General features: G+C 35.5%; 1 protein-coding gene across 2 annotated transcripts in view; it reads right to left on the reverse strand.

Annotated features, from left to right (window-relative positions):
- Positions 1-647: 647 nt before the first annotated feature.
- The window catches only part of kcnk10b (potassium channel, subfamily K, member 10b), a 23,518-nt gene continuing 11,074 nt past the window's right edge, over positions 648-13,091 (reverse strand). Inside the window, exons 3-7 of one of the 2 annotated variants that reach the window (XM_024278805.2) lie at positions 6,257-6,371; positions 5,567-5,727; positions 4,340-4,532; positions 4,116-4,258; positions 648-2,612 (exon numbers count right to left, since the gene is read on the reverse strand). In XM_024278805.2, coding sequence (XP_024134573.1) covers positions 1,968-2,612; positions 4,116-4,258; positions 4,340-4,532; positions 5,567-5,727; positions 6,257-6,371 — 1,257 coding nt within the window. In that variant the 3' untranslated portion in view covers positions 648-1,967. The remainder of the gene's footprint in view (positions 2,613-4,115; positions 4,259-4,339; positions 4,533-5,566; positions 5,728-6,256; positions 6,372-13,091) is intronic. The other variant, XM_024278797.2, reaches the window with a different exon arrangement.

The following is a 13,091-nucleotide window of genomic DNA, read 5'->3' on the forward strand; positions in this document are numbered from 1 at the left end:
CTGAGAAATCTGTGCAGCCTCTGGTACAATACAAAACAATAATTTGTAAATTAGAAAACACCAAACCAAAAGCATGCATTCGAGGATTTTGGTTTAAAAATACCCCCAAATGAAGGCAATTTTGGAGCTGAAGTATATATTTGCATCAATACTCATCAAAGGGTTAAAACTTTAATATATGCCACAAAGAGAGAGTTAATGAAGTAACTGGAACATACTGTACTTTTGGAAATTGTTAGATGCAGTGGTAGGTTATTTGTGCTTAATTGGAATTTTATTTTTTTTCCTTTTTACATTAGAAAACCTAAAAGAAACATATTTTTTGTTAAATTTAAAATAGCTTCTTTGTGGTTTCCTGTTAACCTTATGATTAACAGGTAACCTGTCGTACCTGAATTTGGTTTCAACTAGTTGCTTGACTCTGTTTTGGACAAAATATAAAATATGTGATTAATTTTCTTTCATTTATGTATTATTGGAATGCCAAAACATTTTAGTGGAAGATAAAAAAACAGCAACAAAATTGATTATTGTGGGGATCTCTGATAAAAAACAAGTTGTTTTTGGTGTTTTTAGCATGTTTTGTGGCATCTATCTAGTAATGGAGGACATTTATAAGGAAAATTAAGCTCAAAATGTAATTTTGAAGATATCTTTATTCAAATCATTGTGAATCAGGAGCAGATGGAAAAAAAAAGTTTGAAAAAAAGTGTATTTGTGACGCAGAAAATACTCTGGGTGGGCAACAAGATCTCTGCTCTCAGTAACGGGGACGGGAAGTGGGGGCGGTGTTGCCCACTGTGTTTTGGCCAAAATCTGTATAAATAAAAGATCACTTGGAACACTTTTAAATAGCTAAAAGGATGAAAATATGTGAAAAAAAAGTTTAAAGAAAGTAACAGAGACCACATTCAACACAGTGCTAGTATGCCCATCATTTTTATTGCTTCTTTAATTAAGAAAAAACACTATTTTCATTGTGATTATCTTACGAAGCAAAATGATTTGTATCTCTTTGTGAAGCTAAAGTCAAAATAAAACAGTAAAGTGTGTAAAAAAATACAGTAATAATAACAAATACAAGAAAAAAATCCATATTTTTTCAAGTTTTACAGCAAAATGAAAAATATATGAAATATAGGTGCCTGATAGAAAAAAGTGAAACCATGGATGCACACATTTAGTGAATTATTGAGATCACATTCATTTGAATAAAAGTGTTTTACTGTGAGTTAAAAATAAAAACATGCTCTAAAACTTGTACAAGACTGCTGACAATTTTCAGACAATGCAGGTATTTATTGGTATACTTGTGCTGAGTCACAACTGTCTATATTTGGAAGCTGAAAATGTTATTTTTGACATAGCATTGTTTAATACCCATGCATATGTTTATTTCGTCCAAGCTCTTACTATATGGAGTAGTTTGATCCTCAGGTTACATATCTATAGCCACATACAATAAAAGGATTAATTGTACATGTCCTCTACTGAACTATATGTCTATTGATCAGAAACTCTTTAGTCATTCAAGTCCAATTGTATCAGGCTACTGGGCTAAAAATAAAAAAGTGCCACATTCTGAGATGACAAAATGATCGATAATGTCTCTGAAGACGGATGACATGAATCCGGCTCTCTTGTAATCGTCCCCCACATACAGTATGAAATACTCTGCACAGACAGATGGTCATTACCCAAGTGTCTCCAAAGAGCCTTGAGGGTTGAAACACAACGGAGCTGAGTGAAACAGTTCACTTGATTTATGAGGTATCCAACCAACATACTCTTTATGTTTCTTATTTGGCAACAAGTTTTCTTCCCACAGTTATGGCACAATGACGGATTTTCCTGGTAGCAGTTCCAGTCTGAGCAAAGGCACATTTATTGACATCTCAAGGGATCGACTTGTCTCCTTGCGACTCAGTCTGAGCATCATTCTGTCTGTCTGTCTGCAGCCCAACCATTCATGCGTTCGATACCTGTGCCTGTGCTGGTATGAATTCATTCAGCTTGCTGCGCTCCATTGCATATTGTGACAGGTTTGTCAGGCTGATGTTTCCTTCTTTCCTTTCTCTGTTTTCTTCCTCTGTCTCCCCATCCTCTACGCCCGTCGTCTCCTCCTCCTCCTGCATGGCGCCACTGTTGCTTATACCCACACTTGCCCGTCGGACATCCTCAGGAATGTTCCTGCGCAGCTCGCGGTTCTTATTGCGTCGGGCCAGCTTGGTGAGCGATCCGAAGCGTAGGTTGAAGAGATTTTCCTCCGAGGAAGAGGCCGTCTGCGGAGCTTGCTCGCTTCCACGTTGATCGTACGGCTCGCAGGCCCCTTTTAGCCTCAGGTTGTTCAGTTTGGTGTCAATGCTCTCCTGAGAGGAAGTCTTGAACCTGCCAGCGTCCAGACTGGCAAACATGGCTCGTTTCTCTGGAGACAGCATGTCCAGAGAGTGGGCTCGCTGCTCCAGGCCCAGCTGGCGCCGCTCCATGCTGCGGATGGTGGCGGCCCGCTGAAGCTTGTCGTGGATTTCGACACTCAGACGGCGGCGCGTTTCACGAAACTCCGCTCGCACGTTTGCCTTCCACTCTGCTGCATGAGCTTTAAACTCACCAACCTGTGAATACAAGACAATAGTTTCAGGAAGAGAGTTTTCAAAGCAGTAGAAAGAATTGTTTCTACCTATGATAAACTGATGCTTAACCTTTAAATACAGATTAATAAAAACTGTTGGGACAGTTGAAAAAAATGTTTTTTAAATTGTCTAATTTAAATGAAGAAAGTATGATGCACTGGGATTCTGTTCTTCTGTTCGGTGCAGTGCAATTCATGCGCTGTTCTTCGGGGGTGGGAGAGATTTCAGATTTCATGTGGATCGCCTGTGTTCCTATTCTTGGCCGTGGACCTCACCTCCGGCTTGTCATGGCTGTGGGATCCCCCCCCCCCCGTTCTATCTGGATGAACACTATTCAAATATGTTTGATAAACTAATTCTTCTCTATCCTCGTATGCCTCGTTTCTACTAAGTGGTCTTGACTAGACTGGATCGTACTGGATTGGTACTTTGAGGATTTCCATGATAAAATAGACCCATTAAGCAGGACCGACTCATACCAGTCAGTTGGTTGTAGATCCATAGAAAAATAGAATGGACCAATTATGGCAGAGCTACTTCATCACACGATGAAATCCATTGATTGGCGGAAAGGTATCACAACAACAGAAAGTGTCGGACCAGGGTATATTATTCTTCGCCTCCCGCAATCTTCTTGCAAATATTAAATTCTTTGCATTTACAAAATACCAAAACCCATATATTAGAAAATCTTGAAAATAAATTTTAAAAACTGTCTGTGTGCTTTAAGTCCCACGTCATTTCAAAAGTCTCACGTCATTATCTGCAGCTCCAGTAATGATAACAGTCTGGTTCCCTAGCCCCACCCCTCTAACTGAATTTTCAGATTTCGGCTGTGGGTGGAGTCAGCATCCAATTTTCCTGTTTGGTTACTCTTTAACATCCAGTGTTCCTTCATTTATCACAGGAGTTGTGCTCTAAAAATAACCTGCAATGAGTGAAATCCACTAAGAGAGATTATAAATCTTTAAAAAAAATCCTCACTTAATACTCTTAATACTTAATACTTTTTAAGATTAACGTGAATACTTTTACTACTTTTACGAAACAAAAGATCTATTAGCAATCGGAGATTTATGTGTACATGCCAAGATGCACGGATTCTGAACAGCCAATCAGGATGCAGAACACAGTCCACTTAGAAAAATAAAAGCATGCAAAATTGCACTGAATTCTATTTGTGAAAGTGGTAAAACCCATTATAGGGAGGGACCACTGTATCCAGATTTTACTGCTTTACTTCCCCAACATTATCTTAATTTGACACCATGATCTCCAAATGGAAATCTCAAAAACACGTCCACAGTTAGAAAACCTGATTCAAACATTTAGACATTTCAAGCAGCCATTGCCTAAATCATTGAGTTGGCTTGACTGTCAATACTTCAATCGAAATGAGAGGAAAAGAAAAGAAAGGGTAATACAAGCTTTTATAGTCCTGCTGTTCTAATGTAATATTGAGCAGTGTAATCAAATGAACCCAACCTCCTCTTTGGTCTTCTTAGAAAGCATTCGAAGCCAGTCTCCGATCATGCTGAGAACAGCTGCAAAGTATGCCAAACCCACAAGGATCCAGAACCACACCAGAGGCTTGTACCAGTTTTTATAGTCGATCTTCCTGTTTCCACCTGAAGAAGAAACAGTTTAGTCAGCATTCACAGCACAGCAGCCCATGATGAAACACGTTGATGTGTGCCATGAGGCTCCACCTGCCACATAATCTCCTATTCCCACTGTTGTGAGCGTGATCACAACAAAGTAGATGGCGTCCAGCGCGGACCAGTCCTCGATGTATTTAAAGATGACAGCAGGGATGGTGACAAAGACTATGCAGCCAGCCAGGATGAACAGGATGGCCGACGTCACTCTAATCTTCGTTTGGCTGATCTGTTTGTGTTTTTGCTAAGACAACAAGAAAGAGATCATGTTATTATGAGGAGACACATCATACCGCTTATGGGTGACAGTGTGAACAATAAAAACATGATGCTCAAAGAAAAAAGTCCCATTTAGCCAGAAAGGAGTTACATTTTTTTAAATGATTAAAAGAATTGATTTTGTGCCATTTAATAGATTAGATAATAAAATAGTTTTGTCAGCTATAGTCATGCTTTTTATTACACCCATTGTGTATCTTAACATGGTAGAAAATGTGCACTCTGAAAAAAATACAGTCTTAAATGTTGTTTGATTAATGTATTTAAATACACTAACAAAAGTTATGAAGCCCTATCTACTTCTAATTGGTGGATTGTTCTTATCATTATTTAAAGACCCACTCCAATGAAATGTGAAAAAGTTTCTTTTGGTATTTTTCTGATGTTGAAAGACATTTTTAATAATTATTTTTTTCTAATGAAAAATGATCTGCATATATATTCTTGATGCTTTTTTTTTTCTTTTTTATTCTTTGACTTTTATGAATTCTGATCTGCATATGTTATAAATTCAGAAATAGTGTTATGTCTACTTACATAGTCATGTGATCTATTGATACTTAATGATTTTTAATGACCTGTAGCTGTGTTGGTAAGGTATACTTCTTTGAATAGAAGTTATGAGCGGGATATTGATAATTCATGTAAAGGAAATGGTAAGGTGGAGCTGGGGTGGGATTATATAAATTCGCTTCCTCCCACTCCCTTTCAAGCAATCTATGTTTTGATGCCTAGTTTTACTTTATGTCTGACATTTCTTTATACGGATGTAAATCCTCTGTTTTTTAGGGTGGCAATTTTGGTCCAGTTAGTCTGCTCCAGGAGGGAATTCAAACTGAGGAAACTGAAGCTCAGTCTGATTGGAAACGAGCCAAAACATCCTCGAAAGTTGGGTCTGAGACCGGATTAACGGGAAAAACTGACCAAATGTGTCAAGTCTGAATACACCCTAAAATATGATTCAACCCCATGAGAATCAAAATAGACAGAAAAACTCACCCTGAATCTTTTCTCAACTTTCAAAATGCTTTTAACAAAGATGGTCCCCAGCTGGTCTCCGATCCCCGCCAACAGGAAGCCAAAGAGAGGGATGCCAAATATGGCATAAAAGATGCAGAAGATTTTCCCACCTTGGGTACTGGGAGCAATGTTACCGTAACCTGTGGAAACATTTCAAACACTAAAGTAAGAAATGGAGCTGATGAGCTCTTACATAAAAGATTGAAAGCCAAGAGGTAACAGGTTAGAGGTGGTTGGTAAGACAAGGAGCAGAAGTCAATCAAGACTTTCTTATGCAACCTAATCAATTGAAGTCTTACATAATACCTCTAAGTGCAGGAGAAGGCTCTCAGGGAGGCAATAATCAGATTCCCCTTAAAGCCTATTGCATTAATTATGACTTCTCAGTGGCACACAATAACACAATGGAGAAAGTCATGGAAACAAAACACAATATTTGACTTTTTTTCATTCACTGCGACATTTCTTTTTATTGATCTTTTCACAGATGCTTCAAAATAATGTGACATCTTAGTAAGGAGGCCCCCACATTTTTTGTGCGGCATTAATAGTTTCCTAACAAATTGATATTTTTTCTGATCATTTTATTATAGAAAAAGCACAACTTTCAGAGACTGTACATACTTTAGAGAAATATGCTTTGATCATGTGTGCTGTAATTTCTTTTACCTATGGTTGTAATGACAGTCCCAGCAAAGAAGAAGGCGCTGCTGAGGTCCCAGAAACTGGAGTTGTATGTGGTATCCAGAGGTCTCAATCCTGGACTGACGGCATCCATGGCATGCTGGAAGAACAAGACCAGAAGTGAGGAAAATACATACAGTACATGGCTTTAAATTCAGCCATTTTAAAATTATTTTTAATTTTAATTTAGCATTTACATGAAAGCAAAAACATGTGTTATTTTTTCTTAGCTGGAAATATTTTTTAGACATTACGGGGTTAATTTAGTGTAGAGCAGATGCTTCACAAAAACCTCTGATCACGTACTGTAAAGACTTGAACCTAACAGGTACAAAGATCTTTTAAAATATTCAGTGTTTCTCACATCTCACATGGAGCTGTTTCTTAACACCCAGCTTACATGTCCTCACAGTTCCTGAAGATGTTAAAGATGTTTTGTTTTCTTCCTGGTACAGAATTCTATAGTACTTTAAAACTTTACAAATAAAAAAAAAATGTAACTAGAAGCACATCTTTGAATAGAAAAGTAGCAAAAAACTACTGAAGTTAATTTATTTGAGTGAATTTGTTTCAAAACTGTAAGTTAAAAATTGCATTAACTCTGTAAATTTGAGTTAACCATGCAAAATAATGTATTATCCCACATTTTTGTGTAAAAAATACCTTTGCAAAAACAGCATATTTTTTTCGCAAAAGTTATTCATCCTTATTTGTTTAAAAAAAGCATTTTTTTATTTATTTATTTTTTTACTTTTGTAACATGACGCACATAAGCATTGTCCCATCCTCAAAAAATAAAAGGTTTTATAGCTTTTTACTACCTTCCTTGAAGACCCAAGGCGATTTACAGTCACAGTCAGAAATACTGTAACCTTACATTAAAATAAATCTATTTTTTTAATGTAAATATATTATATTCATGTTAACAATTATGTACGGCAATAATTAGGCTAATTTTTTAGTGACTTTATTTAGTTTTTATCAATTTTTGTATGAAAAGCTAGCGCATTTGGGTAAATTTGACTTTTTTCTCCTACAAATTGTCAACTGTAATTTGTAATCTGTAATTAGCAGCTGTAATCACTTTTGATAAACCCTTTAACACCTGAGGCGTTGCCGGTGACTCATAAACACAAAATCTTTAATTTTTCAACTGTTAAAACGTTCAACGTAATTCCAGTAGATTCTGAAGGAAAAAAGCGCCTCTGGAGTCTCTCAAGCTGGAGACCATCCGGTATCTTACAGGTGGGTTGATGTGGGGGGCGTGGCTCAGACTGTCCCATGATTGATCTTAAGCCTTTAACACAGAATGTGTCGTGTATAATATTTCACATTTTATACACAGTTTTGTTTTGTTTGTTTGTTTTTTGCATATTTAGAGAGAAAGACCCAGAAATTTTGTTGTAAATAGTTTGATATCAGAAAAATGTAAACTTTAAACAATCAAAACCTGTTGTTCATGTTCCTTTGCACTGTTTTTCTCACTAAAAAACACATTTCAGTTTTTGTGTTTTTTACATTTTAAATTGTTTTAACGTTTAATGAAGTAGAATAAATTGTAAAATGATGAAAGATATTATAAATTCAATTTCTTTCCCTAATCCTTTTATAGTTAAAATTAGCAGAAAAGTCCAGGCTGACATTTGAGGCTCAGGTGTTAAAGGGTTAAAGCAGGGGTCTCAAACTCGCGGCCCGCGGGCCATTTGCGGCCCGCAGGATGATGATTTGCGGCCCGCGTCTTCATATGAAAGATTTTGGCAAATTTAGTTTTTTTTTTTTGTTTTGTTTTTGGCCAATTCGGAGTTTAGCTAATATTTCAACAACATGCTAGCTGTTTTGGCTAATTTAGCACAGCATTTTTGGTTATCACTTTAAGCATCTTCAGCTATCAGCACTTGCATTTTCAGCCACTACATTCAGTTTACAGCATTCACTTTAGCTTTATTGCAGGTAATGCTATATATCTAGTTTTTAAAATGTTTTAGTATTACTTTTCCTATGAAGATTACAGAAATGAATTATTTAAAATTTGGCTATGTGTGGCTTTTGGGAAGACAGTAAATGTTTACGTTTAGGCTGTGATTGTTACTCTTTATCTGTTAGCCTACAAACCGACCCCACATGAAAGAGGAAAACAGTTGTCGCCCTCAAAAGGAAAAAAATTGGGGACCCCTGCTTTAAGAAGTTAAAAACTGTATGTATAGAAGGTCTTTTTTACTTGTCTGTGTTTGAACAAACTTCCAAACACAGAAGTGAGGAACCAAACAGCTGACATTCCAGATGGAAAAAGACTTTCCCATTAAGTCGGAGTCCTTCAGCTTCATCCTCATTTCAACTTGCCTATTAGAAAACATTTACTGCGTCATTGATCTCCCTCTGCGCTTCATTATATAGCAATGAAAAGATCATTTACGTTATAGTATTTTCCTAATTTTTGTGTTTATGAGAAATCTAAAAAAAATGATTCATTTTTTAAGCCTTTAGAAAATAAAAAAAAGGTTGATTTTGCCCTGAAGACTTAAAGTATTACCACATATGAGAAGACGACAGCAATAAAAGTTACAAAAAAAAAAAATAACTTTATCATTTAAGGCTGCAGTCTGCTTCATAACAACTCGCAATCTATCCTTCCAAGCTTTCAGTGAGTTGCACGTTCATCTGATAAAATTTTCATCCTCCCTCGTGACATACATTTCCCAGCAATCTGCTTTCAAATGTATGCTCATGCTTACTCACTGTGGTTAATGTGAGTAAACTCTACCAGCACACCATCAATAATAAGATATATTTTACTAAAAAAATTACAAATGTGTTTTTTAAGGGGGTTTAACAGGTTCAATGTTATGATGATCATTTAATAAACCTATAATAACCTAATTCTAGAGCCAAGGGCATGCTATAAATAGCAGCAAAAGTATCTAAATATTTTATGAGGAGATTTATTTTTGTCTCCTTTTGGTTTTTTTCTCTTGCATTAAGAAAAACAATCTGCAATGCATCTGTGAGGAACAAAGATGGAAGTTTGTTGTGGGATAGACTGTTTTATTTAATGCATTAATTTATTTTATGCCTTAAGCCAACTCCTACCCAAACATCAAGGAGCTCTCTGCTAATGTGCTTTCACATTTCTCTCTGCAGGATCATTAGTGAGCAGACAGTCGCTGCAGATTTTTATCTGTGACTTTCTACCCCTCAGCAGGTGACAGCAGAGATCCAGCCAGCATGGTGCCTCACGGTCTCCTTCACCCAACCGCATTCTGAAACCCAGCCAAGAACCCCCCTCCCCTCCTGCAAGGCTTTCACCATCGGTGTCGCCTGCAGCTTCCTTCAAACTTTTCAGAGCCAAACAGGAGTGGAGATGTACTGTAAATACTTCCTGAAGACATCTGTGGAGCTTTTCAATTTTACTGTAATAAAACAACAACTTTCTCTTTAGAATTCAGCAAAACAAACATTTCAGTAAAACAAGAAAAAAAGCAGCTGCCTATTTTATGTATTATGTATAGAATAGAATAGAATAGAATAGAATAGAATAGAATAGAATAGAATAGAATAGAATAGAATAGAATAGAATAGAATAGAATAGAATAAATGGGAATAGAATAGAATAGAATTATTATAGTCATTGTCATATTTACAACAAAATTTAAAAGTGCTTACTGATCAGTGCCTCATTCATACTGTTTCTAAAATAATAAAATCATAATTTATGCTTGTTTAAGAGTTTAGGAATAAAGTAAATAAGATAAAATATGTAATCACTCAACTCACTCAATTCAAAAACATTTTAAAGATCTCAGTGACAATTAAAAAAGCAAAAGAAATAATAAAAAAATAAATACATTTTAGAAATACAAGCAAAATACCAGAAATCAAAATACAATTCCTTAAAAGAACTAAAAATAAAATTTTTCAGAATCAAAAAAACGTAAAAAGTAGGAACTATGGGACATTGCTGATTGCATGTCGATATTTGATTTTTGAAGTTTTAAAGAAATGTGCCGTCAGTGTCCAGACACTGATACAAATGTTATTATTAGTACGGAGCATATCCAGTGTCACTTCATGCCAGAAAACGTTTGGCTAATATGATGGACGAACATTATTATCCAAACTTTGATGTCAAATAGAACCTTTTGCAGTGTCATCTTTTGTGTCATTTCTACAATTTATTTTGATTTCTGGAAATTTTGTTTTCTAATGTGTTTCCTTGTTACTTTTTTTGTTTTTTGTACTGTGTTTTGGCTTCAGAAATTGTATTTTGATTTCTAAAATTTAATATTTTCTTTTAATTATTAATTGTTTTCCTTTTTTTATTTGCACTGATTGATTTTGAATTGAGTGATTTGTTGATGTGATTTGTCCTTCAGAGCCACCGTACTGCCTAATAGTAACTAATTATAGTGCTGTCATGCGATTTTTTTTGTGCGATCAATTAATTGTGACTGATAGTTAATTAATTCAATTAATCGATTAAATTAATTATTAACCTAATAATTGCTGTATAAAACTAATTTTGAGATATTTTCATTGATTTAAATTTGTTAATTAATGACATTGTGGCACAGTAAAAGATCAGATTACAGCTAAAAAATGATTTTATAAAGTTTACTTTACTTTTACTTTATTGTTTTTAATCTCAAACAATAAAGAAAAAACACAATAAAACACAAGAACAAAACATTAGATCCATATTGCTCTAATTTAACACATTAAAACAGTAGTTGAGCATTGTCCTCAGCGATCCAAAAAATTTTGACCACAAGCTTTTTACTAATACCATAATACATATCTTGATATACGTTATTTCACAGTTAACCGTCCTATGCGATCAGCCCTCCACATACCCCATTGTTTCGTTGTGGGGTTGTTTGAGTAAGAACTATAAAGTCGCACATTGATGATGTCATAACACCAAGAAATGCACTGGGAGCAAGTTCAAATAAAATGTTTGTCCGTGCTAATTTGTCTTTAATTCATTAATTAACCCTAATTAATTAAATTTGTTTCTCTAAAAGTAAATGTTAGAATTGCGCTAGCTAATACCACATGGAAAAACAAGAAAAAAAATTGTTTTTATTTGTCAATGTGTGATTTGTACTTCAGGGCCACCGTAAGATATAAAAACCCGACATTCACATTTTTTATAATGCAGATGCTTGCCTAACTTGACATAGATTTGTACTTCAGGTTATACACAAAGTTTTATTTGAGATAAATGACTCATCGATAAACGAGGCTTGCCTGCTTGCCAGCGACAGCACGGCTTCACATCATGCCACAACGTGAGTCATCAAAACAGGACCAGATGAGCCAATTAGAGCCGCTGTCATTGTGGGCTTCCCGGTGGGTGTGCAGACAATACAAACACCAAAGCAGACGTGAGGAGGTCAACAGACACGCACGGACACCCACTCTCAAACATTATGTCAACGCACGCTGAAGGGCACACAGGGGCTCCTTCTCTAATATACGGCCTCCTTCCGTTGCCTCTCTTCTACACATGCTTTTCAAGGTTGCCATTTTCTGTCAACTCCTCCACCAAGCAGATTGGTGAGTCACGGCTGCTGTGTCCCTGCAGGGAAGAACTTCAGCTGACTGACAGGCTCGAGCACAAACAGAGCGACACCAGAAACTGTTGGGGAAGCAGACAGACTTTTGGATGAAGTACTTGTGAAGCAGCGTGTCCTGGAGGCCTTTTTTTTCCTTTCAAGCAACAGGGGAAAAAATGTGTTATTTGTCAGTGCGAGCTCCACACAGCACTTGGTAGTCATTATTTTTGCAACACTTGACGTTCAGTGGATTAACAGACTTTGGGGGATAAATGTGTACACTTGTTAGAAAGATGAATTTACTGTATTTGTATACTCCCTCTGGATAGGGTAATGTCACACCGCCGCTACGTACAATTTGTGCATGCTCCACGTTTGTAATGTTGGTCTTTTGTAGTAAGTATGTGAGAAATATACATGAGTGTTTCATTTTAGGACTGGATATTGATTATAATTTCCAAAAATGATTTAATTTGATTCACAAGGGCCTAGATTGATTTGATTCTGATTTGTTTCATTTTTTTTCAATTCAATTCAATTTTGAGTCTACACATTTATACACATTTGTTTAGAAATAGATTAATAATCTACATTATGTTTTGAATAAATACAGTTAACATACAGTAAAATTTATTACTAAATTAATGAGATTGTTAATTACAGACAGTGTTACATGGTTTCTCAGACTGAGAAGTTTGAACAAAAATGTTTAGATTATTAACAATGTAAACATTGTTCTGCTTCTCCTGGTGGGCGTTTCAGTTTGGCCACTAGGTGGCGAACGCACTATAGCAGGGCTACTTTCTATAAAGGGCTTTTTCTAAAAGAAAAACTTTTTATGAGCTGTTAAAACATTTAAAGTACATTTATGCAAATTTCAAACAAAATGTGAAACAAAATGATTTGTTTTGGTCACTAAATTAAGAAAAAAAGAAGAAAAGATTAAAGAAAATTTCTAAAATCAGTAATTAAAATGAAAAGTTAAAAAAATAAAACAAAAAAGAAAACTGGGTATTATGGGACATCACTGATTTGAGTTTTGAATAAGGGGAACAAAGAGGGATGTTTTGCATGAAGTGCATAAAAAAAGTTACTTAAGCGCTTACCAAACTTTTGCAATGACTGTGACCAGAAGCTTAAAGAAATATTATAAGATTTTTGCTGTTGAAAAGATGAACAAAAATCGTCATCTAGTCATTGATGTCCCCAAATATCTACCTTTTCCAGTGTCTTATTTAACCTTTTTTTTTTTTTTTTTTTTTTTTTTT

The sequence above is a fragment of the Oryzias melastigma genome, linkage group LG22, assembly GCF_002922805.2.
Source record: "Oryzias melastigma strain HK-1 linkage group LG22, ASM292280v2, whole genome shotgun sequence".
In the NCBI taxonomy this organism is placed as follows: Eukaryota; Metazoa; Chordata; class Actinopteri; order Beloniformes; family Adrianichthyidae; genus Oryzias; species Oryzias melastigma.